This window comes from Tachyglossus aculeatus, chromosome 2, assembly GCF_015852505.1.
Source record: "Tachyglossus aculeatus isolate mTacAcu1 chromosome 2, mTacAcu1.pri, whole genome shotgun sequence".
Classification (NCBI taxonomy): Eukaryota; Metazoa; Chordata; class Mammalia; order Monotremata; family Tachyglossidae; genus Tachyglossus; species Tachyglossus aculeatus.
In genome coordinates, this window is record NC_052067.1 from 99,971,411 (window position 1) to 99,998,491 (window position 27,081).

Consider the following 27,081-nt stretch of genomic DNA (forward strand, 5'->3'; position numbering starts at 1 on the left):
TCTCCCCACCCTTAAAGCCATCCCAAAATCACACTGCCTCGCTCCTGCATTACTTATGCGCTTGGATCTGTATGCTTTAATCAATCTATCTATCAATCCATCACATTTATTGAGTGCCTACTGTGTGCCGAGTGCTGTATTAAGTGATTGGGAGAGTATAACAGGCACATTTCCTGCCCACAACGAGCTTTCAGCCCAGAGCGGAAGACAGACATTAATATGAATAAATAAATTATGGATATGTACATAAGTGCCATGGGGCTGAGGGCGGGGTGAGTAAAGGGAGCAAATCAGGGAAATGTAGAAGGGAGTGGGAGACAAGGAAATGAGGGCTTAGTCAGAGAAGACCTCTTGGAGGAGATGAGCCTTCAATAAGGCTTTGAGGAGGGGAGAGTAATTTTCTGTCGAATATGAAGAGGGAGGGTGTTTCAGGCCAGAGGAAGGACATGGGTGAAAGGTTGGCGGTGAGACCGCTGTTGGGTAGGGACTGTCTCTATATGTTGCCAACTTGTACTTCCCAAGCGCTTAGTACAGTGCTCTGCACACAGTAAGCGCTCAATAAATATGATTGAATGAATAAAATCGAGGTACATTGAGTAGGTTGGCATTAGAAGAGTGAAGTATGTGGGCTGGGTTGCAGTAGGAGAGCAGCAAGGTGAGATACGAGGGGGCATTAAAGCACAAAGGTGATTTGTGCTTTATTGCCTATGGTAAGGAGTTTCTGTTTGATTCAAAGTTGGATGGGCAACCAATGGAAGTTCTTGAGGAGTGCAGAAACCTGTACTGAACGCTTCTGTAGAAAAATGATCCAGGCAGAAGAGTGAAGTATAGTCTGGAGTGGGGAGAGACAGGCAGCAGGGATTTCAGCAGGGAGGCTGATACAGTAATCAAGGAGGGATAGGATAAGTGCTTGAATTAATGTAGTAGCAGTTTGGATGGAGAGGAAAGGGAGGATTTTGGTGATGTTGTGAAGGTGGAATCCCGACAGGATTTAGTGATAGATTGAATATGTGGGTTAAATAAGACAGAAAGGAGTCAAGGATAACTCTCAGGTTTTGGGCTTGTGAGACAGGAAGAATGGTGGTGTTGGCTACAGTGATGGGAAAGTAAGGGGGAGGACAGGATTTGGGTGAGAAAATAAGGAGTTCTGTTTTGGACATGTTAAGTTTGAGGTGATGGCAGGCCAACCAAGTAGAGATACCTTGAAGGCAGGAGGAAATCTGAGACTGCAGAGAGGGGGAAAAACCAGGGCTGGAGATGTAGATTTGGGAATCGTCTACATGGAGATAGTAACTAAGGCCATGGAAGGGAATGAGTTATCCAGGGGAGTAGGTGTAGATGAAGAATAGAAGACCCAAAACTGAACCTTGAAGGACACCCACAGTTAGGGAGTGGGAGGCAGAAGAGAAGTCCATGAAAGAGACTGAGAATGAGTAGCCAGAGAGAGGAGGAGAATCAGGAAAGGACGATGTCAGCGAAGCCAAAGATGGATAATATTTCTAGGAAAAGGGGGATGTCAACAGTGCCGAAGGTAGCTGAGAGGTCGAGAAGGACTAGAATGGAGTAGAGGTGGTTGGATTTGGCAAGATGGAGATCACTGGTGACCTCTGAGAGGATGGTTTCTGTGGAGTGAAGGGAATGGAAGTCAGATTGGAGGGGGGAAAGGAGAGAATTGAAGGAGAGGACATGGAGACAGCGGGTGTAAACAACTCACTCAAGGAGTTTGGAGAGATATGGTAGAAAGGAGATGGGACAATAACTGGAGGAAGCTGTGGGGTCAAGGGAGGGTTTTTTTAGGATAGGGGAGACAGCATATTTGAAAGCAGTGGGGAAGAAGTCACTGGAGACTGAACAGTTGAAAAAGACGGTCTGGGAGGGAAGAAGGGAGGGGGCAAGTGTTTTGATAAGGTGCAAAGGGATGGGGTCAGATGTAAGGTGGAAGGGGTGGATTTTGAGAGAAGGCAGGAGATTCCCTTTTGAAATACTGCTGGGAAAGATGGGAGAGTTGAAGAAGGGGCAGGAGGAGGGAGGGACTGGAGAGGAGCAGGGGAGATTTTAGGAAGATCACACCTGATAGTTTCAAGTTTCTGAATAAAGTAGGTAGCCAGGTTATTAGGGGCAAGAGATAGGGGAGGGGAGAGTTGATAGTTGACACTTAATAATCACCACTGCCTAAGTCCCTCAGCACTTATGTATATATCCTCTACACTGTAGGCTCACTGTGGGAAAGGAACATAATTACCACCTCTGTTGTACTGTACTCTCTCAAGCACTTAGTACAGTGCGATGCACACAGTAAGTGCTCAATAAATATGATTTATTGATATACCTTTCTCTGCTGTTTCCCCTTTCTGTATTTTGTTTTAATGTCTGTCTCCCACTCTAGACCGTAAACTCCTTATGGGCAGGGATCATGTCATCAGGCAGATGACAGAATCAGACAGATAACTGCTCTCCCCCCGTACAAAACCTTATTGAAGGCATGTCTCCTTCAAGAAGTCTTCCCTGACTAAGCCCTCCTCTCCTCTTCTCCCACTCCCTTTGCGCCACTCTAACTCGCTCCTTCATTCATCCCCCTCCCATCCCCAGAACATATACACATATATCTGTAATTTCCTTATTTACGTATTTACTTATATTAATGTCTGTCTCCCCCTCTAGACTGTGAGCTCGCTGTGGGCAGGAATTTGTCTGTTTGTTCTTATATTGCACTCTGCCAAGCGCTTAGTATAGTGCTTTGCATACAGTAAGTGGTCAATAAATACGACTGAATGAATGAATGTCTACCAACTCTATTGTACTGTACTCTTCCAAGCGCTTAGTACAGTGGTCTGCACACAGTAAGTGCTCAATAAATACTACTGATGGTTGAATGTCTGAAAAACAACACTGGTCTCTTAGGAAAGAAATGGCTCTCTTCCCATTTTGCAATTAGAGCAGGAGGCAGGTGACATCGATCTGGACTCTACCAGCCCAGGTTTCTGAATCTAAAACAACTCTCTGACTCTCTTCTTGCTTCTCGGTGAGGCGGGGTGAGGGTGGAAGAGCCGCAGTGAGAATTGGCAACTCTGCCTGCCTAGGGTAGGGAGGAAAGTGAGAAGCCGAGGCTCTTTACCGTCAGGAGGATGTGGTGTTCGCTTCTGTGGTGGTAGGAAGTTAGGCAAGACAGAGGGGTTTGGGGGCTGGAGCACTGACTCTCAGAGACTGAGAAAGCATAATGGCTGAGAAGTCAGGGGCCAGAAACTGTGGCAGGGGTTGGGGGTGGGGGTGAAGGAAATCCAAATCAGAACTAGGTAGGGAAGCCTACTCAAGAGGCTTGGGGTGAGGAAGAGGAAGCAGGTGGCAGAGAGTGGCGAGGGGGGATTTGGGAAAATAAAAGAAACCCTGGAGTGCTGCTTTATAGCAAGGGGAAGAGGTGGTTCCTGCGGTTCCTGCTGACCTAAACCACGAAGGGCTGTGGTGAATGCCCACCTCAAGGAGGCCGCTCCATGAGCTGGGTCCCGCTGTCCAGGTGTGGGCCTCGGGCCCTGGGTCAGCTGACCCTGCTGATGTTCTGGAATTGGCTGTGTGTGAGAGGATCTCAGAGAACAGGATGCTGAAGACCAACTTAGGGAGGGCAAGCCTTCCTGGAAGTCACCTCGGATCCTACCCGGCCTTATTCTTCTCCCTCCACTCGGGCCTCCCCAGTTTTTTTTTTATGGTATTTGTTAAGCGCTTACTATGTGACAAACACTGTTTTAAGCACTGAGGTAGATACAAGTTAATTTGGTTGGATACTTCTTATGGGCAGGGAACGTGTCCACTAATTCTGTTGCACTCTACTCTCCCAAGCACTTAGTATAGTGCTCTGCACATAGTAAGCACTCAATAAATACCACTGGTGGATTGACTGATTGAAACAGGCTCTGTCCCACATGGGGCTCACAGATTAAGTAGGTGGCAGAACAGCAGAACTGAGGTACAGAGAAGTTACGTGACCTGTCCAAGGTCACACAGCAAACAACTGGTAGAGCTGGGATTAGAACCCAGGTCCTCTAACTCCCAGGCCCGCTTTCTTTCCACTAGACCACGCTGCTTCTGAGCCTAGTGCTCTCTTCCTCATGAGGACTCTCCACCTCTCCCCCAAGCTGGCCTCCTCCTCTCCTGACCCTGCAAACCCACCTCATGGCATATCATCACAACTGGGCTAGCTGCCAATCAGGGAGACCAAGGGGAGGTGGTGGCTCAGGTCTCTCTTTAGGAAGCCTGGACCTGACTTGCTCAAGACAAACCTGGCAAACCGCACACACCCTGGTCACGGCATCCCAGGGTCTGGCCCCACAGTAAGGGCCCAATGATTGCAAAATGGTACTCAGCTGGCATGATGTTGCAATCAGCAGTCAGCAGGAAAATTCATACAAAAGGGTGTTTTTCCTGCTACCGAGGTTCTGGGGGTCATGGTGACCATCCCCTGACTGGACCAGCTTCCCCATTCCTGCAGAGCCCTGCAGGAGCCAAACACTCCCTCCAACAGCGCTGCACAGGGTGGGGAAAAAAACCCCTGGAAAAACCATAAAAATCCCAGGAAGGTCACATGGTTTGTAACCATGGACTGTCTGCCTGGAAAGTGTAAGGGCCTGTGGATTATCCCCTCACAGTACCATTTACCAAACTCATCTCTAGATCATTAGCACATTGTGGGCAGGGAATGTGTCTGTTTTTTGTTATATTGTACTCTTCCAAGTGCTTAGTATAGCAAAAATAATAATAAGAGTAGCTCTGTTTTTTTTTAAAGTGCTTACTATGCGCCAAGCATTGTACTAAGCGCAGGGGTAGGTACGAGTTTATCAGGTTGGACACAGTCCCTGTCTCACATGGGGTTCACAGACTCAATCCTCATTTTACAGATGAGGTAACTGAGGCACAGAGAAGTGAAGTGACTAGCCCAAGGTCACACAGCAGACAAGTAGCAGAGCCAGGATTAGAACCGAGTCCCAGGCCTGTGCTCTATCTACTACACCATGCTGCTGCATACAGTAAACACTCACTAAAGACGGCTGACTGGCTAATTATATTTATTCCTGTTGATACTACTATGGCCGCATTTTCACTTGTTTCCATTGTGTTGGCCTTTTATTTTCTGTCCAGAATAATAATATTTGTGGTATTTATTAAGCACTTACTATGTGCTAAGTACTGGGGTAGCTTCAAATAACTGGGACACAGTTCCTGTCCCACACAGGGCTCACAGTCTAGGAGGGAGGGAAAACAGGTATTTAATCCCCATTTTACAGGTGAGGAAACTGAGGCACAGAGAAGTTAAGTGACCGGCCCATAGCCACACAGCAGACATGTGGTAAAGTTGAGATAAGAACCCAGGCTTCCTGACTCCCAGTCCAAACCTGTCCATGGGTCTGCCTTGCCATCCTGAGCCTGAGAGCCCATTAAGGGTCTCTGTATTTAGGCATTCTTGTGTTTGCCCCAGAGCTCAGCACAGTACCTGGCACAAAGATTTTTTTTTTATGGTGTATGTTGGCACTTACTTTTGCCAGGCACTACACTAAGCGTTGGGGTTAGATAAGTGCTAAAACAGGTTATACATAGTCCATGTCCCATATGGGGTTCACAGTCTTAATTCCCATTTTACATATGAGTTAACTGAAACACAGAGAAGTTAAGTGACTGCCCAAGGTCACACAGCACACAAGTGGTGGAGTCAGGATTACAACCCAGGTCCATGCCATGTTGCTTCAATTCTAGTTAGCATTTAATGCATGTAAGTGCTGATAATGATCCCATAATAATAATAATGATGATGGTATTTGTTAAGCACTTACTATGTGCCAAGTATTGTTTTAAGTGCTGGGGTAGATACAAGGTTATCAGGTTGTCCCATGTGGGGCTCACAGTCTTAATCCCCATTTTATAGATGAGGGAACTGAGGCACAGAGAAGTTAAGTAACTTGCCCAAGGTCACACAGTAGAGACGTAGCAGAGCTGAGATTAGAACCCATGACCTCTGACTCCCAAGTCCGTGCTCTTTCCACTAAGCCACGCTGCTTCCCATGTGGGGCAGGGACTGTGTCTGACCTGATTATTTTCTCAGTACCTCAGGGCTTAGCACATAGTAGGCACTTAGGTACCACTAATCATTTTAATCGTATGTTTACACATGTAAGTCCTTTCTATGTGCCAGAGACTGTACTAAGTACTGGGGTAGATATAAGCTATTCAGGTTGGTCACAGATCATGTTAAGCGCTTAATCCCCATTTTCCAGATGTGGTAACTGAGGCACAGAGAAGTGAAGTGACTTGCCCCAGGTCAGCCAGAAGACAAGTGGTAGAGCCATGACTAGAACCCAGGTCCTGATTCTCAAGCCCGTGTTCATTCCACTAGGTCACGCTGCTTCTCAGTATTATGAAGATGAATGGGTTGGTGGTCATTAGAAGAGTCAGGAGATGGGTTTGTTCAGGGCCAGTGGTCACCCTTGTGGGACTCCTGCCCAAGAAGCAGCAGGAGTAGCAACGAGCCTTTACCTCATACTTGCCCTTCTTTTCCCTGGGTTCGACCTCTCCTTGCCCAGACACTACCCCGTCGCCCATGCCAAGCTCCTCTAGGATCAGGACCGTCTCCCACTTGCTATAGTGCCGGGCTGGGAAAATGTCTGAATGCATGCTGTCTCCAAAGTAAACCACCTGAAAGACAAAAAGCAGATTAAACATGAGCTGGCTTCTTCTCTATACATTTCCTGAGGCCTCCCCTTCCTCTCCACTCAAATGGTTACCGCCTTGTTCAAAGCCCTGATCACAGTGCAGCTAAATTGCTGTATAGCGCTTAGAACAGTGTTTTGCACATAGCTTAGTATGGCTTAATAAATGCCATCATTATTATAAGCCTTCTTGGTTATCTCAGCCTTCGGCCTCTGCCCTCTCCAATCTAGGCTTCACGCCATGGCCTGGATCGCACGTAGACTGTAAGCTCCAGGTGGGATAGGGGCTGTGTCCGACCTGATGACCAGTATCTACCCCAGAGCTTGGAACAGTGCTCAACACATAGTAAGAGCTTAACAAATAGAATAAAAACAAGAATAATAGTCTTCCTGAAGCTGGACCCATATCTCTCCTCTCCTCCACTGGCCTCCTCTCCCTTGAAGCAAAACTCCTCACAATTGGCTCCAAGGCTTTTCACCAACTTTCCCTGCCTTCCATATTTGCTCTCTTCAGCTGCTACTGTCCAGTTCATTCTCTTCTTTCCTCCCAAACGATTAGTCTAACAATACCTTTCTCGACTCTTCCATCTTCATCCCCGTGCACACTCTGCCTCCCAGCCTGAAATTCTCTCCTTCCTCAAATCTGGCAAATCATGGTTCTCCCCATGCTCAGAGCCCACCTCAACTCATTCATTCATTCAATCGTATTTATTCAGCGTTTACTATATGCGGAACACTGTACTAAGCTCTTAGGAGACTACTATAAACAGACACATTCCCTGCCCACAATGAGCGCATAGAAGGCACCCACTCCAACACGGCACCCAATAGGCATTAAATAATACTGATGGTGGTGGCCATCTAATAAACCTGGCTTGAGGCTGTCAGACCCAGCAGGAATGGAGGGAGAGGATTAGCTGGTAGCAAACTGAAGCTATGCAGGGAAGGCACCTGGGCACAGATTGCATTTCCCCCTCTAAACCATAAGCTCCCTGTGGGCAGGGAACGTGTCTACCAGTTCTGTTACACGGTACTCTCCCAAGTGCTTAGTACAGTACTCTGCAATCAGTAAGCGCTTAATAAATGTGATTGTTTGGCTGGAGAAGCCGATGGCCCACTGCAACCTTGCTTCTCCTGACTTTAGTCCATCAGCCCAGATTTGCTGAGCCTCACAGGATCCTAAGAGAAGATAATGTCAGCCCTCAAAGAGCCTGCTGTCCAATTATTGTAGCTTGTCTTGTCTTATGCTGCCGAGTCGTTTCCAACCCATCGCGACTCCATGGACACATCTCTCCCAGAACACCCCATTCTCCATCTGCAATTGTTCTGGTAGTGTAGCCATAGTTTTCTTGGTAAAAATACACAAGTGGTTTACCACTGCCGCCTTCCACACAGTAAACTTGAGTCTCTGGCCTCGACTCTCTCCCATGTTGCCGCTGCCCAGCACGGGTGAGTTTTGACTTGTAGCAGACTGCCTTCCACTCGCTAACCACTGCCCAAGCTAGGAATGGAATGGGTAGGCCTCTACTTGCCTTCTGTAGCCAAGACTGGTAGAATACTGGAAACTCTCCAGGTGCAAACCTGAGAGGGGTGTCCAATCATTAGGGTGGATAAATCAATCAACCAGTGGTATTTATTGAGTGCTTAGGGGTGGGGTAGGATTGTCCTTCTGGTTGGATTGTGTTTCTTTTTTAAAAAATTTATTTTATGGTATTAAGTTCTTACTGTGTGACAGGCCCTGAACTAAGTGCTGGGGTAGATACAAGATAATCATGTTGGACACGGTCCCCGTCCCACCTAGGGCTCACAGTCTTAATCCCCATTTTACAGATGAGGTAACTAAAACACAGAGAAGGCAGGGAATGTGTTTACTAAATCTGTTATATTGTACTCTCCCAAGAGCTTAGTACAGTGCTCTGTACACATTAAGAGCACAGTTTATACAATTAATAGATTGACCACAGGCCCTCTGACTCCCATGCCCATGGTATTTCAACTAGGTCACACTGCTTCTCACACTGCTTCATTTTTATGTCTAAAAATAAAATGTTGCATTGTGGATAGAGCACAGGCCTGGGAGTCGGAAGGTCATGGGTTCGAATACCGGTTCCAGCACTTGTGTGCTGTGTGACTTTTGGCAAATCATTTTACTTCTCTGTGCCTCAGTTACCTCATCTGTAAAATGGGGATTGAGACTGTGAGCCCCACGTGGGACAGGGACTGTGTTCGACCCGATTTGCTCGTATACACAGCACTTAGAACAGCGCCTGACACATAGTAAATGCTTAACAAATGCCATAATAATTTTCATTTTTATTCCTTCGTTTATACCTTGGGCTCTGGCTTGCCAGTCATCTTCTTCAGCAGCTCATAGAGTTGGGAAGCATTCCCTTGGGAATACCAACCAGGCTTCTCCAGAGAGGGCAGGGATTCCCCCTCCTCGTCGTTTTCTGAAATCACAAATCGTCAAACAGTTTGTTTCAGCTACGAAACCCTCGCCTTCAGACCCTCCCCCAAGTCCCACAGCCGAAGAAGCATGGTTTTCTGAAACGGTGACTTGTTGCAGCCTGAGAAAACTCAGCAAAAACTGTGAGCTGTTGGGAGGGATTCTGTCTGACTATCAGAAGCCGGCCCCGCTCCTGTGACCCATTCATTTCTTGGGGTTCAGGGCAGTGGGCGTAGGAGGGGGAAGAGCTGGGCGCTGGGGAGAGTGTTACATTCTTTCTGATTGTTCCATTCTCTTTGTTGGTTCCTGTGAACAGAATTCTTCCTTGGAGTGCAGGCTCTCAGTGAGCTTTATAACTTTACTGACACCATCAATGTTCAGAACAGCACAAAGCAAAGTGCTCAGTATTAAGATTGTTGATGACAGATTTTTTTAATGATGTCTGTTAAGTGCTTACTATAGGCCGGGCACTGTACTAAGCGCTGGGGAAGATTCAAGATCATCAGGTTGAACACAATCCACGTCCCATGTGGGGTTCACAGTCATAATCCCTATTTTACGGATGAGGTAACTGAGGCACAGTGAAGTTAAGTGATTTTGCCAAGGTAACACCGCAGACAAGAGTCAGAGTCAGAATCAGAACCCAGGTTCTTTGATTCCCAGGTCCGTGTTCTTTCCACTAGGCCATTGATGCTTCTGGTATTGTGTGCCCACTGTGTACAGAGCACTGGACTGCTTATCTAGAGTGTGTTAAATGACGACTTGGTCCTCAAAGGTGAAGTCCCTCTCCCTGAGAAATTTACAATCTAATGGCAAGCGCCAATCCATCCCTGGTCCACTGCTTCCCAGCTCTGCGCAAGCTGGCTAATTCAACAGAGTTAAGGAGCAGCTGCTTATCATCATTATTATTATTATCAATAATAAGAGCAACAGTAATATTTGTTAAGCACTTACTGTGTGCCAAGCAGTGTACTAAGCTCTGGAGCAGATAAAAGATAATCACGTCCCATGTGGGGCTCACAGTTTAAATAGGAGGGAGAACAGGTATTGAATCTCCATTCTGCGGATGAGAGAACCGAGGCACAGAGAAGTAAAGTGACTTGCCCAAAGTCACAGAACAGGGATGTGATGGAGCAGAGATTAGAATCCACATCTTCTGACTCCTAGGCCCATTCTTTTATCACTAGGCCATGCTACTTTTATCCCTAACTTCAGTAGATGAACATATTTGTTGTCTAGTACTGATGATAATGAAGAGGACAAGACCAGTGAGAAGTTTTGTTAGAACACGAAAACTCAGTAAGTTTCTATTTTTACAAATGGCCTTGAAACATGAGTTCCTGCCTCCCTTGCCATACAGGGTAATGGAGGAGGAAAAATAACCACGTGTCATTCATGAAACAGCGTGTCCTTAAGGGTCTCAGAGTCAGAGGACCTGGGTTCTAATCCTGCCTCTACCACTTGCCTGAGTGACCTTTTCAAGACACTTAAATTCTCTGTGCCTGTTTCTTCATCCGTAAAATGGGGATTTAATATCAGTTCTTCCTCTCCATTAGATGGTAGGACAGGGACTGTATCTGATCTGATTATCTTGTACCTTCCCCAGTGCTTAGTATGGTGTTTGGCACAAAGTAAACAACAAATACCACAATTATTATTATTATTACTAAGAGTGATAATAATAATAATAAAAAGTTGGGGAATGAGTTTATCAATGTTTTTACGTGGTTGCTTTTCTTTCCAGATGCAGTTGAGACTGCAGCTTTTACAGCAGATGATAAACCTCCATTCATCAAGGCCGTAGAATTTTGTTTTAAATACTTCAAAGGGTTTGTGCTGGCATTTGGAAAAAAAACAGGCCATTTTGCTTCCCTTGCACCAATAAAATGAAACTCTGGCCACATCTGGAAATTGAAAGTTACACCACGACTTTGAAGCGCAAACTCCAACTAGTCTAATAAAGGGGTCGGCACTCGGGCATTCAAAAGACAAACACTCCGTGTTGAGCCTGTCTGCATCGCACCGCGGGTTTCCGACTCTGCACAAAACCTTGCTCCGGAGATGCCTCTGTTTCCAATGAAAATGGGAGCCTTAAGGAGATCATCTGATTGAGACCAGATGTGCAGGGGACACGATGTGCTTTCCGTACTAAAGAGAAATAGAGAAGGAAATAGCACTCCGGGACTCTTTGTTGAGTAGAAAGCGTTGGAACGCCGAACCACCCAGGTCTCACTGGAGGAGAGCTTCTTGCTCCGCCTCTCCAATCTGATGGCTAATGAAGCACTGACCCCTTCCCTGCTCTCTGTCCGGATTTTCTGGCTCCAGGGCCCCTCTCTGGCTGGCTCTGGGAAGGGCTTGTCCATGACAGGGAAGGCTCCTTGCCAGGAAAGCTGCTCCCAACTCACAGCCTCTTTGGTGCCTGGGCACTGAATGCCCGATGGATCCGAATGTCTGGGTGCTGTGGTGTCCCTGTGACCTGCTGAGTTGCCAGCGCTTCCCCCATCTGGAGACCCTCCTGTGACTTCACCGGACCACCCAAGCCAGTCCTGGCCAGGCCGGCTAATGCTGACCTCCCGAGGCCCACAGTCTGGGTTGGGAGGATGGATGGTAGGTAGGCCCTGCCCAGCCTGGGAGCTTAGCTCCCTGGCTTCCGCTGACAAGAAATCAGGCAGCGGGCTGAATGAAGTACCGGCCTGGGAGTCAGAGGATCTGGGTTCTAATCCCATTGTGCCAATCGCCTGCTGTGTGTCCTTGGGCAAACTGCTTCACTTCTCTGTGCTTCAGGTCTCTCATCCCACAAAATGGGGATTCTATACCTGTTCTCTCTCCAACTTAGACTGTGAAACCCCTGTGGGGCCTGATTATCTTGTATCTACCCAACAGTACATAGCCCATAGTAAGTGTTTAACAAATACCACAATTATTATTATTATTATTTGAATCCCAATTCTGCCACTTGCCTGCTGTGTTACCTGGGGACAATCATTTAACTTCCTGATCCCTCATTTGTAAAATGATAATTCAATACCTGTTCTCTCGCCCTCCTACTTTGACTGTGTGCTCCACATGGGATGGGGACCGTGTCCAACCTGATTATCTTGTACCTACCCCATTACTTAGTTCAAGCTTGGCATTTAGTAAACATTTAACAAAATATTCTTATTCTTCTTATTATTATTAAAGACCTCGTAGCTGAATTGCCAGAAATGAGGTAAGTGTGCTGTTAGAAAATGGACCTCTGTGTTGCTGTTTCCAAACAAGCTCTAGATGTACGCTCGTCATGGGCAGGGCATGTTTCTGCTTATTGTTATACGGTACTTTCCCAAGTGCTTAGTACAGTGTTCTGCACACAGTAAGTGCTCAGTAAATACGACTGACAGACTGACTGGAGTGAAATCAACCAGGAAGCCAAAGACAGCGGCCATCTCTCTTCTCTCTCTCTTTAATCAGGCCAGGGACCTCACCCATGGGTCAGAAATGCTTAATATTAATAATAGTCATAGTAAGAATTATTGTAGTGAAATCAACCAGGAAGCCAAAGACAGCAGCCATCTCTCTTCTCTCTCTCTTTAATCAGGCCAGGGACCTCACCCATGGGTCAGAAATGCTTAATATTAATAATAGTCATAGTAAGAATTATTGTATTTGTTGAGCTTACTAGGTACCAGGCACTGCACTAAGCACTGGGATGGATACAAGCAAACTGGGTTGGACACAGTCCCTGTCCCAGGTGGGGCTCCCAGTCTCAACCCTCATTTTACAGATGCGGTAACTGAGGCACAAGGATGTGAAGTGACTTAACCAAGGTCACACAGCAGACAAGGGGCAGAACCGGAATAAGAACCCATGACCTTCTGGCTCCAAGGCCAGTACTCTACCTATTATGCAACGATTCTTCCAAAGGAAGGAAGGGCACCGAGGCAGCACAGGATGGCAGATCCTGGGATGACAAGGCAGTGGCTTATGTGGAGTGAAACACCCTGGCACGGTTGGCATGGGGCCGCGACACCCAAACTGACTTCCCTGCTCCCTTAGGCTGGGGCAGACCATGCCTAGTGGAAAGAGCTCGCACCTGGAAGTATCAGCTCTGTCATGTATGCACTGAGTGACCTTGGGCAAGTTACTTCTCTTCCCCATGTCTCAGTCCCTCATCTCTAAAATAGGGATTAAATACCTGTTCTTCCTCCTATTTAGACTGTGGGGTAGGGATTCATTCATTCAATCGTATTTATTGAGCGCTTACTGTGTGCAGAGCACTGTACTACGCGCTTGGGAAGTACAAGTTGGCAACATATAGAGACGGTCCCTAACCAACAACGGGCTCACAGTCTAGAAGGGGGAGACAGACAACAAAACAAAACATGTGGACAGGTGTCAAGTCACCAGAATAAATACAAATAAAGCTAGATGCACATCATTAACAAAATAAATGAAAAATATGGAACGCTTCACGAATTTGCATGTCATGGAGAAAAATAAGTTTCATGTACAATACCAGTGAATTACTCCTTTTGAAACACCTTGTTCTTTGTCAGAATAAAAATTAACACACATTTTGCTTTAATATTTTGGGAGTTTATTCATATTGCTTGCCATCATCTACCCCAGTGCGTAGTGTTATGTTTGGCCCCTACTAGGTGCTCAACAAATATGACCATTATTATTATTATTGCAATCCTTTCCCAGTCTGCATAAAGTGGGACAACGGGCTCTGTCAGGAAAGCATGAAAGGACATGTGTGGGGTATAATAATGATGGTATTTGTTAAGTGCTATGTGCAAAGCACTGTTCTAAGCGCTGGGTATGTAGCAGTACCGATGAGTCGAGGGAAGGAGAGACATGGAGGGGAGCGGAGAGGAGAGAGGAGAGGGGAAGTGAGGAACTTCTCTTGGAAGGGGACCATTTAGAGGCTGCAGTGGCAAAAGGCCTGAGAGCCTGATGGATCTGGATTCTAATCCTGCCTCCACCACTAGTCTGCTGTGTGACCTTGGGCAAGTCACTTAACTTCTCTGAGCCTCAGTTACCTCATCTGTAAAACGGGGATTAAGACTGTGAACCCCTGTATCTCCCCCAGTGCTTAGAACAGTGCATGGAACAGAGTAAGCACTTAACAAATACCATAAAAAAGTGGGTTTCAACTGTGATTCAGTCTGGTCTCAATAATGATAATAATATTTGTTATGAGTTGCCTATACATTTTGCTCCTCTCAGTGGAAAGAGCATGGGCTTGGGAGTCAGAGCTCATGGGTTCTAATCCTGGCTCCACCACATGCCTGCTGTGTGACCTTGGGCAAGTCATTTAACTTCTCTGAGCCTCAGTTACCTCATCTGTAAAATGGGGATGAAGACTGTGAGCCCCACGTGGGACAACCTGATCACTTTGTATCCCCCCCAGCACTTAGAACAGTGCTTTGCACATAGTAAGCGCTTAACAAATGCCATTATTATTATTAATGCCAATCTTCTCGCTGACCTCAATCTAATCCATCATTCATTCATTCATTCATTCAATCTTATTTATTGAGCACTTACTGTGTGCAGAGCACTGTACTAAGCCCTTGGGAAGTACAACTCTGCTGACCTCTCGCCCATGCCCTGCCTCTAGTCTGAAATGCCCTTCCTCCTCAAATCTGAAAGACAATTACTCTCCCCCACTTCAAAGGCTTATTGAAGGCATAGTGGTTGCCTTCAATAAATATCATTAATTTATATTAACATCTGTTTCCCCCCTAGACTGTAAGCTCATTGTGGGCAGGGAATGTGTTTGTTATATTGCTATACTGTACTCTCCCAAGTGCTTGGTACAGTGCTCTGCACACAGTACGACTAGACGCTAAGCTCCTTGTGGGCAGGGAACCAAGGTGCCAAAGAATCAGCAGCCAGAGTCTTCCAACTCTTTTGTATTGTACTCCTAAGTGCTTAGTAGAGTGCTCAGCACACACCATAGATTCCTGCTCTCTCTGCTAATGACTGCCATTCAAACCTCAGGGCAGGTATCACTTGGGCCTCCTCTTGCAAAGGGTCTGCTGGAATGTAAAGAACCTGTTTTTGTTCTCCTACCGGAGGGGGCTGTTCTGTCCATGGAAAGCTAAAGTCCAGGGTATCCAAAGCAATCTACAAGACAGAGGGAGAGTTTTTGTTGGGGAAATTGACTGTGAAAATATGCCCTCAGTTATAGTCAGTATGTTTCTTGTCCTCTCTTTTTTGAAAGAGGCAGCCTTCTTACCTTAGTTAGAAATAACACCCCAAATCCTTCACCACCATCATCATTATGACAGGAAGCACGTCCTCGTGGAAAAAGCCAGGGCCTAAGAGTCAGGTGACCTAAGTTCAAATTCCGCTCTGCCATTTTCTCTGAATGACCTTGGGCAAGTCACTTCATTTCTCTGAGGCTCAGTTTCCTAATCAATGAAGTGGGGATTAAATCCTATTTAGACTGTGATTCCCATGTGGGACAGGGACTGTGTCTACCCCAGCAATCAATCAATCTGTGGGATTTATCGTGTACTTACTATGTCAGAACACTGTACTAAAAGCTTGGAAGAGTACAATACACTTAGTAGAGCACTTGGCACGTATTGACAAATGTTATTATTCATCATCAAACAGCCTTTCTTTATTGACTGTCCATCTGGGATGGGGCAAGTTGGCTCCGAGGCAGGGGGATAGTATAGCTGACCTCTGCTCAACAATACTACGGTGCTCCGGGGGCTGGGATCTTGCAGCTGATCAGGTCCATGTGGCCATTTCCAGGCACCAAGCGGAGAGGGCCTGGCTGCTTGTCGACAGTTTAGAGAGAGGAGAGACAAAATGGGCGGCCTAAGGAGGAAGCTCAGAAAGCAGTGAGCTTCATCTTGAGCTAGGAAGGAAGTTCCCACGGTTAAGTTTCAGCCAAAGTTCCGGGAATGGAGGACAAATCTCTGCTTCAGGCCTTGAACTGGAACTCCCTGCCCTCCTGACCTGGCCAAGTTTGAGCCGGGGGCAGCCCGGGACCTGTGGAAGGGGCCTGGTTATCAGCTGTCCTGGCGTGGAAATGTATCTGCTCCAAAGCAGAGGCTTCCCCCTTGCTCCAAAAGTATATGCAATCGTGGATTCCTGTTTTCTTCTTTCATTCTTGTTGGGGTGATAAACATTTCAGGGCACTTTGACAAGAAAGGACTAAGTAGCCAGCTGCTGGGAGAATCCTAAGGAATAAGAGTTTCATTTCTATGAACACTCTATCTAAATGAAGGGGTCTCAGGCACATGAAACAATGCATTCTGGGTCTTTTGGAACTAATTCAACTCCAGGAATATCAGAAGGACCCATGTTCTAATACCGGTTCCACTGACTGTCTGCTCTGTGACCCTGGGCAAGTCACTTCACTTCCCTGTGCCTCAGTTACCTCATCTATAACATGGGGATAAGACTGTGAGCCCCATGTGGGACAGGGACTGTGACTCACCCTATTTGCTTCTATCCATCCCAGCGCTTAGTACAGTGTCTGGCGCATAGTAAGAGCTTAACAATTACCTCAATAACTGCATGTAGGGCACTGTGCTAAGCACTTAAGAATGCACAAGAGTATTAGGAGACAAGAACCTGTACTCAGGGAGCTTACAATCTCCCAGGGGAGACTGAAACAAAATAACTGCAGCATGGCCTAGTGGATAGAGCACGTGCCTGGGAGTCAGAAGGACCTGGATCAGAATCCCAGCTCTGCCACTTTTCTGCTGTGTGACTTTGGGCAAATCACTTAACTTCTCTGTGCCCCAGTTACCTCATCTGTAAAATGGAGTTTAAAACTATGAGCCCCATGTGGGACAGGGACTGTGTCCAACCTCATTATCTTGTATGTACCTCAGAGCTTAGAACAGTGTTTGGCACATAGAAAGCACTTAAATACCATAAAAAAAAATCAAACTGAAGATAGGAGGAATGAGAGAATAGAAAGATGAATATGTGGATGAACAAGTAGTTAAACAGTAGAGTATGCAAGGATATACACACACACATACGTACTATGGGTGATTGCAATTTTGTGCATAGCTATAGAGGAGGCACAATGCTGCGGTGGTATTTGGGAGGCTATGACCTGGGGAGAAGGAAAATTAATAGGGAAGGTCTCCTGGAAGAGGTGAGATGTCAGACTTTGAAAATGGGGTGGACTGTGATCTGGGGTCCAAGGTAGGAGGGCTGAGAATGAGGCACAGTCGAGAAGAGGTCTTTGCTAGACCTCCCTACCTCTTGTCTCTCCCCACTTTAGTCCATACTCCACTCTGCTGCTCTAATCATTTTCCTTCAAAAATGTTCAGACCATGTTTCCCCACCCCTTAAGAAACTCCAGGTTGTCCAACCACCTCTGCACCAAACAAATACTCCTCACTATTGGCTTTAAAGCACTAAATCACCTTATCCCCTCCTACCTCACCTCACTACTCTCCTACTACAACCCAGACCGCACACTTTCTTCCTCCAGTGCCAACCTACTCACTGTACCTTGATCTCATCTATCTCACCGCCGACCTCTCGCCCACATCATTCATTCATTCAATCGTATTTACTGAGCACTTACTGTGTGCAGAGCACTGTACTAAGCAATTCGGCAACATATAGAGATGGTCCCTACCCAACAATTTTAAGGAGTTATCTTGCCCCATGAATTTATGTCATCCATTCTCCTCACATATCCTTCCCAGAGCAACTATGATGAAGTGAGGATAATCAATCAATCATATTTACTGAGCGCTTACGGTGTGCAGAGGACTGTAGTAAGTGCTACATTTGAGTAGAGCTTCATTTGATCTCTCATCCGTTCTCCTCACATGTCCCGTCCTGTGCAACTTTAAGTATAGCTTCAGTGCTAAGAGACAAGTAGTTCCTGAATGTCATTGTTTATTATTATTATTGTTGTTTCTGGTGTTTCTTAAGTGTTTATTCCGGATCCAGAAATTCATTTGGCACCAGGGAGAGGTACAAGGACACTGAATCCGACAAAACTTCCTGCCCTATAGGGAGCGCGTGGTCTAAAAGGGGAGAACCAGAAGACTATGGTAAAATGAAGAGAAAATATAAGTCAATCACCGCAACAGGAAAAGCAGGCCTCTTTACATTTCCCAGGGTCCTTTCTGCTCCCAGCTGGACCTTCTCTGACCAGAACAGTCAGAACCGTCCAATGTTCTGGCATCTGAGGCAGGGGATTCTGCCTCTCTGTACCCATGCTGCAAGACTTGTCCCTGGCATTACAGGGTGCATTTGTGCTCCTACCCTGCCTGCCATGTGAGAACAAGTGTCTGAGGATGAATCCACCGCCCCCCACCCCTCCCCTCAATCAATCAATCGTATTTATTGAGCGCTTACTGTGTGCAGAGTACTGTACTAAGTGCTTGGGAAGTACAAGTTGGCAACATCCAGAGACGGTCCCTACCCAACAGTGGGCTCACAGTCTAGAAATAATAATGGCATTTATTAAGCGCTTACTATGTGCAAAGCACTGTTCTAAGTGCTGGGGAGGTTACAAGGTGATCAGGTTGTCCCACGGGGGGCTCACAGTCTTAATCCCCATTTTACAGATAAGACAACTGAGGCACAGAGAAGTTAAATGACTTGTCCAAAGTCACACAGCTGACAATTGACGAAGCCAGATTTGAACCCATGACCTCTGACTCCAAAGCCCGTGCTCTTTCCACTGAGCCACGCTGCTTCTCTGAGTCTGAGCCTCAGTCAGGCTCCTCAGAGCACGCAGGCTTGGCCTCACTCGGCCGGGTCACCAGTTTCCAGACAGACACAGAGGGCGGTGGGGGTCTCTGAAGGAAAACCACGGGGAACTCTGAGGACCTCAAACGGGGCGGGGATCTCCGTCTCACGCTCTTTGTTTTCAATCTGCATCCTGGCCAGCTCAATCGTTTCTTAAAAACCTCCGGAATGTTGAAGTGTTCATCCTGAATCATACTCCCAAATGCTCAGGTTCCACCCACGTCTGGCCACTGTAGCGGCTGTCCCCCTGCTCTGCCCATGCTCCAGGGTCTAGGAGTCGTGGCTACCGCGGGCAGGCAGGAAGAGGGGAGGAATTCATTTTTGGACGGAATAGATCCTGGCCTGAAATTCTACACTGAAAAGCGATGAAGAAAACCTTTTGTTGCCCATTTACTTTGGACTGAGATTTAAGACAGTAAGTGAAAGGACAATGGTTCTTTGAGGAGAGCTTCAGGAGGTTAATGGAAAGGTCATGGGCACCTTTCATTAGATTTTCCAGGCTGGATTTTGAGGAGGTGACGTTCCGCTCACCTTGTTCATTCATTCATTCATTCATTCATTCATTCACTCACTCATTCATTCATTCATTCAATCGTATTTATTGAGCGCTTACTGTGTGCAGAGCACCATACTAGGCACTTGGAAAGTACAATTCGGCAACATGTAGAGACAGTTCCTACCCAACAACGGGCTCACAGTCTAGAAGGGGGAGACAGACAGCGAAACAGAACAAGTAGACAGGTGAAGGAGGGGGAGTGTGGGTTGAGGGGCAGGCGGTTTGAGGTGAGGGCAAATGCCTTCTTGGCAGCTCATTTGCCACCATCAAAGGTATGCCCGTCTCTCCATGCCAAGAAGGCTTTCTACTTCTACCTTTTATCCATTTGGAGGATTAAGCCAAATACCCGGAGTTTGAATCCATCACTCAATCATCAATCAGTGTTTTTTACTGAGTGCTGACTACATGCAGAACACTGTACTAAGCACTTCAGAGAATACAATAGAGTAGGCAGACATGGTCCCCACCCTCAAGGAGCTCACAGTCTAGTGGGGAAGACAGATGTTAAAATCAATTAGAAGTAGGGGAAGTAACAAAGTATAAGGATAAGCAAAAGCATAAGTGCTGTGGGGAAGGAGTGGGTATCAAAGTGCCTAGGTGGCACAGAAGAGAGGGCAAATAGAGTGGGGAAATGAGAGGTTAGTCAGGGAATAATAATAATGATAATAATGGCATTTATTAAGCGCTTACTACATGCAAAGCACTGTTCTAAGCACTGGGGAGGTTATAAGGTGATCAGGTTGTCCCACGGGGGCTCACAATCTTATTCCCCATTTTACAGTTGAGGGAACTGAGGCACAGAAAAGTTAAGTGACTTACCCAGTCACACAGCTGACAATTGGCGGAGCCGGGATTCAAACTCATGAACTCTGACTCCAAAGCCCGTGCTCCTTCCACTGAGCCACGCTGCTTCCCCGAGGCCGGGAAGGCCTTTTGGAGGAGATGTGACTTTAATAGGGCTTTATATCTTTAAATTATACATTATAAATGTATAATTATGTTTATGTCCGTCTTTCCCTCCAGCCTGTAAGCTCACTGTGGGCAGGGAACCTGTCTGCTAACTCTGTTGTGTTGTACTCACCCAAGAGCTTAGAATAGCATTGTGTGCAGAGTAAATACTAAATAAATACCATTGATGATGATGATGAAGGGGAAAGGGGTTCCATGCAGCAGGGAGGGCATGGGCACAGGGTCGAAGCAAAGTGAGTAGGCTAGCATTACAGGGGCAAAGTTCCCAGGCTGAGTGGGAAGTGGGAAAGGAGCAAGGTTAGGTCAGAGGGAGAGAGCTGACTGAGCACGTTAAAGCCGATGGTGAGGAGTTTCTGTTTAATGCGGAGATGGCTGAATTAAACAAATCAGTTCATCTGTGGTTTCCGGCCATGCTTCTTGAGAAAACAGGAAGGGAATTCAGAAGGAAATCTTAGCAGGTTTCAGAGGAGGTTGGATAACTCAATGGACAAGTAGTCCATGCTGGGTCACTGGAGGAAAGTCAAAGGAGGGTATGTAAGGGGGTGGGACAGTCCATTCCGAACCAGGAGTGGGCTCGGCATGTGGTTCCTTCAAGCGTCTTTGGGTTGGAGACAAAGGATCTTGGGGCTAACGTGTGTGTGTGTGTGTGTGTGTGTGTGTGTGTGTGTGTGTGTGCACGCGCGCACGCGCGTTTCGGGGTGAGGGTGTGACACTTTAGGGTCTGATGCTTTGCCCTGCCTAAGAGCAGGGAAGAGTGCTGCCCTGGAGTACCTTGGAGGAGGAAGGGCACTCATCCTATCCTGCCTGGATTACTGCATAAACCTCCTTGCTGACCTCCCAGCTTCCTGTTTCTCCCCACTCCAGGCCATGCTTCACTCTGCTGCCTGGCTCATTTTTCTACATAAATGTTCAGGACATGTCACACCACTCCCCCAAAAACTACACCTCCGTAACAAATAAAAACTTCTCTCCATTGGCTTTAAAGCACTCCATCACCTTGCCCCCTCCTACCTCGCCTCACTTCTCTCCTTCTACAATCTAGCCTGCACACTCCACTACTCCGGTGCTAACCTTCTCACTGCGCCTCCATCTTGCCTCTTTCACTGCTGAACCCTAGCCCAGGTCCTGCCTCTAGTTTGTATGCCCTCCCTCCTCAAATCCGCCAGACAGTTACTCTCCCCAGCTTCAAAGCCTTACTGAAGGCACATCTCGTCCAAGAGGCCTTCTCAGGCTAAGCCACACTTTTCTTCATCTCCCAGTCGCTTCTCATCGCCCTGACTTGCTCTCTTTGCTTTTCCCCCCTCCCAGCCCCATGGCACTTATGTACATATCTGTCATTTTATTTATTTATATTGATGTCTGTCTCCCCACAACTTGACTGTAACCTTGCTGTGGTCAGGAAATGTCACTGTTTATTGCTGTGTTGTACTTTCCCAAGCACTTAGTATAGTGCTCTACACCCAGTGAGCACTCAATAAGTATGAGTGAATGAATGAATGGGCAACTGGAGTCCTCCTAGTGCCCCAGTGAGTCAAGAGAAAGGCCAACAGATTTGGCCTAGATGCTGCTGCTGATTGTACTTAGTAAGTGCTTTCTATGTGTCAAGCACTGTGCAAAAAGATAAACAGGTATGACACAGTAATAGAGCTCACAGCACTTATGTGCATATCCATAATTTATTTATTTATATTAATGTCAGTCTTTCCCTCTAAACTGTATGCTCCCTGTGGGCAGAGAACGTGCCTACCAACTCTCATATAATGTACTTTTCCAAGTGCTTAGTACAGTGCTCTGCAAACACAGTAAGCACTCAATAAACATGATTGAATGGCTCACAGTCTAAGAGAAAGGAAGGTATCTTACACCCATTTTACAGGTGAGGAAACTGAGGCATAGTGCGGTTCAGTGACTTGTCCAAGGTCTCACATAAGAGCCGGCACTAGAACCTGTGTCTCCTGACTCTGAGGACTGTGCTTTTTCCACTAGACCATCCTGCCTCCCCTGGGTCCCCACAGCCAAGCCCCTACGCAGGCCTCTTGCCTCATTCATTCATTCATTCAATCCTATTTATCGAGCACTTACTGTGTGCAAAGCACTGTACTAAGCGCTTGAGAGAGTACAATTTAACAACAGACACATTCCTGCCCACAATGAGCTCACAGTCTAGAGGGGGAGACAAACGTTAATATAAATAAACAGAAAAATAAATAAATTACAGATATATACATACATATGTATGTGCTGCGGGGATGGGAGAGAGGATGAATGAAGGAGCAAGTAAGAGCGGTGCAGAAGGGAGTGGGAGAAGAGGAGAGGAGGGCTTAGTCAGGGAAGGCTTCTGGAAGGAGGTGTGCCTTGCCTGCCCCTCCCCACCAACTCCCGCTTTCCTGTTTTCACATTAGTCACCATCACCCCCAGAGCAAGGCCCTAAGGTTCTCTCTCCTGCTGCCCCGTCACAGATGGCCTCTCACACTAGCCCTCATGGAATATTTTAACTCCACAAGTTTTAAAAAACAAGTCGGGCTCGCGGCGTACGTGGAAGTTTCCGCCTGGAAAATGTCATAAGGATTAATAGGAGTCTGTGCGCGGGAGAAACTTTCCATTGATCTGGCTCCATTTCTCTGGGCTGGCCTGGGTCCCCCAAGGGGAGAAGCAGAATGGCCTCTATTAATCTGCCGTCTCTGCTTATTGGTCCGGAATTGGCTGAACTCTGACTCGTCTAGAGCGCAGGAAGCCCCCGCCCAGGCCTGTCCTGAACGCCTGGACAGCCGGTGGGGCTGGGGCTGGGCTCGGAGGCTAGGACGGAGGCAGGGGGAGGGGGCAGGGGCTAGGAACACGGTCGATGGACCGGTTCCAGCGGCACAGCTCCATGCAGTCAGCAGGACCCGCTAGCTGGGGCCACAGCAGCCGCAGTCAAAAAGTTGGGCTCTAAAGGAACGCCAGGAATGTTTCTCTTCCTGCTGCCTGGAAAACTACTACGATCTAAACAGCTGAGGCAAAAGAAAGGGCCTAGAATTTGATATCTGTAACTACGAGATGGAGCTCTAACCGTACATTTCTGAAGGTCCCCCGTGGCTCTCCCGCCCCCTTCCCCTCGGATCGCAAATTCCCTCCAAGGCCGAGAGCCGCTGGGATGGTCTTAGTTCCACCATTTCTCCCCGCAATTTTAGCCGCCGCCTCCCTCAAAATCTTTTAATTTGGCTGACGCTGCTGAGTCACAAGTAAGTCCCAGAAACGTTCCTGGTAAACAACTCATCATCCAAGCAACGCTGACAGACACGGCAATAAACCACACCTGGAGTGCTGATTTGGCTTCATTTAACCAACACTGACATTCAGGACTGGAAAAAAAAACCACGCCTGGAGTGCTGATTTTGTTTCAGTTAACCTGGAATGCCACTGCTCCCTGCATTTCTAGGCTCAAGGGTGTTTTCTGTCTCCTTCAGTGGTTCCTGACTATCATAGTGTGATGACGCCCCCTCCGAGGAGACTTCAGGATTCACCAAAACCTATTAAGTTTCACTGCTATTGCTGCCTCCTGTCAAGGACTGACTCTGTGCTTATAACTGTATTTGGTTCCGTAGGAGCAGCGTGGCTCAGTGGAAAGAGCACGGGCTTTGGAGTCAGAGGTCATGGGTTCAAATCCTGGCTCCGCCAACTGTCAGCTGTGTGACTTTGGGCAAGTCACTTAGCTTCTCTGGGCCTCAGTTCCCTCATCTGTAAAATGGGGATTAAGATTGTGAGCCCCCCATGGGACAACCTGATCACCTTGTAACTTCCCCAGTGCTTAGAACAGTGCTTGGCACATAGGAAGTGCTTAATAAATGCCATTATTATTATTATTATTATTATTATTATTAAAATGGGGGGAATTTAACCCTGACACATAGGGGACTCAGAGGACCTGGGTTCTAATCCCAACTTTGCCAACTCCCTGCTGTGTGTGACTTTAGGAAAGTAATTTAACTCCCTTATGCCTCAGTTTTCTCATCTGTAAACTGGGAATTCAATACTTGTTCTCCCTCCCCCTTAGAATGTAATATCAAGCAAGGACTGTGTCCCACCTGACTATCTTGTAGCTACAAGTGCTTGGGACATAGCAAGCACTTAACAATTATTATTATTAATAGTAATAATAACAATAATTATAATATGGGAGGTGTGTGGCCTAGTGGTAGAGCACAGGCTTAGGAGACAGAAGGACCTCGGTTCTAAAATCCTAGCTCTGCCACTTGTCTGCTGTGTAACCTTGAGTAACTTATTTCACTTCTCTGCGCCTCAGTTACCTCCTGTAAAATGGGGATTAAGACTGTGAGCCCCATATGGGACAGGGACTGTGTCCAACCTGTTTAACTTGTACCTACCCTAGCACTTAGTACAGTGCTTGGCACATAATAAGCGCTTAACAAATACCATAACATCAACAACAATAAATGATCAAAACAAGGATAATAGTCACAGAGGAATAGCATAGCCTAGTGGATAAAACATGGGCCTGGGAGTTGGGGGACCTGGGTTCTAATCCTAATTTCACACTTGCCTGCTTTGTGTGACCTTACTAAAGTCACTTAATCCTCTGGGCCTCAGTTTCCTCATCTGTAAAATGGGGATTCAATACCTGTTCTCCCTCCCACTTAGACTGGGAGACCCATATGGGGCAGGGACTGGGTCCAACCTGATTATCTTAACACCAGTGCTTGGCACATAGTAAGCACTTAACAAATATTATTATGATGATCAAGAAAGATCAATAAATGATCAAAACAAGGATCACAGCAGTCACAGTAGCACAACTTGGTCTAGTGGATAAAGCATGTGCCTGGGAGTCAAAGGACCTGGGATCTAATCCCAGCTCTGCCAGGTGCCTGCTCTGTGAACTTGGGTGAGTCATTCAGCGTGGTTTAGTGGAAAGAGCCCGGGCTAGGGAGTCCGAGGTCATGGGTTCTAATCCCGGCTCGGCCACATGTCCGCTGTGTGACCTTGGGCAAGTCACTTAACTTCTCTGAGCCTCAGTTCCCTCATCTGTAAAATGGGGATGAAGACTGTGAACCTCACGACATGGGACAACCTGATCACCCTGTATTCCCCCCAGCGCTTAGAACTGTACTTTGCACATAGTAAGCGCTAAACAAATGCCATCATTTTATTCAACTTCTCTGTGCTTCAGTTTCCTCATCTGTAAAATGGGGAGTCAATGCCTGTTCTCCCTCCTACTTATACTGCGACAAGGACTATGTCTGACCTGGTTACCTTAAAACAGTGTTTGACACTTAATAAGAGCTTAACAAATATAATAATAATCATAATAGTAATGATGATGATGATGACCATTCTAATAACCGTGAGAGATGAGGTACATCACCACTGGGGGAATGTTTTCAGGATTTTCCTTGCTCTGGCACGTCTACCCCTGCAGAGACGACTCAACATGTCCAAGACTAAGCTCCCCATTTTCCCTCCCAAACTCTGTCCTCTCCCCGACTTTCCCATCACTGTAGATGGCACTATCATCCTTCCCGTCTCACAAGCCCGCAACCTTGGTGTCATCCTTGACTCCGTTCTCTCATTCACCCCAGGCATCCAATTCGTCACCAAAACCTGCTGGTCTCACCTCCGCAACATCGCCAAGATCCCACCCTTTCCTCCCCATCCAAACCGCTACCTTGCTGGGTCAATCTCTCACCCTATCCTGTTTGACCCGTGCAGTGATTCACTGGGGCAGTGACCTCATTCCATGGACCCAGGGCTCAGGTGGAGGATGAAACCCTTAGGGTCTGCAAACTCCCCCCACCCATACACAAAGCAGACAGGCTGTTATTATTACAGGACACTTAGAGGCCCTGGGGGTCTTGGGCATAAAGATCCTCTCCCACATTCAATCAATCAATGGCATTTACTGAGCACTTACAGTGTGCAGAGTACTGTTCTAGGCACTTGGGAAAGTGTAACAGAGTTGGTGAACAAGTTCCCTGCACACGATGAGTTTACGTTCTAGAGGGGGAGAGTCTGCCTCTCCATCGTGGGTTCCTGCTGATGGCTTTGAGGGGTGTGGGGGAATAGCTCAGTGGACTTCTTTAGTTTATGGACTATGACATACTCCTGACAACTAAATTTCAATTGTTCTTATACTGGCGATTGGTCACTAGATGTTATAAGGCCAATGAGCTTCCCAGCCTAGTTTCCAACTCAAAGGCCTCAAGGGCACCAATGCCCTCTGGCACCCGGAAGGGAAACACCAGTAGGGAAGCAATTTTGTTCCACACTCCACCAGGGATTTCTTTCAACTAGGCTACATTGTTTGGAAAGTGGGCAGGGTCTGGTGTGAATTCCTACTAGTATTATGCTTTTAGTGGCCTCCAGGTTCATGAAAATACTCGAATTTCTAAATTCTTACTTTCAGAACTGAGAAGCAGTGTTGTTTAGTGGATAAAACATGGGCCTGTGGGTCAGAAGGGTCTAAATTTTAATCCTGACTCTGCTATGTGTCCACTGTGGGACCTTGGGTAAGTCACTTCTCTGTGCTTTAGCTACTTCATCTGTAAAATGGGAATTAAGACTGTGAGCCCCTGGGACATGTAAAAATCTCAGCTTGTATCTACCCCAGCGTTTAATACAGTGACTGGCACATAGTAAGCAAATATAAACAAACAACCAAAAAAAAAAAAAACTAATGGGAGGCAATGAAC

At 46.9% G+C, this 27,081-nt stretch overlaps 1 protein-coding gene across 1 annotated transcript in view; it reads right to left on the bottom strand.

Moving 5' to 3' along the window:
* NT5DC1 (5'-nucleotidase domain containing 1) overlaps nt 1-27,081 on the bottom strand; it is a 204,153-nt gene that overhangs the window by 20,948 nt on the left and 156,124 nt on the right. Inside the window, exons 9-10 of the mRNA XM_038770169.1 lie at nt 9,021-9,139; nt 6,517-6,675 (exon numbers count right to left, since the gene is read on the bottom strand). Coding sequence (XP_038626097.1) covers nt 6,517-6,675; nt 9,021-9,139 — 278 coding nt within the window. The remainder of the gene's footprint in view (nt 1-6,516; nt 6,676-9,020; nt 9,140-27,081) is intronic.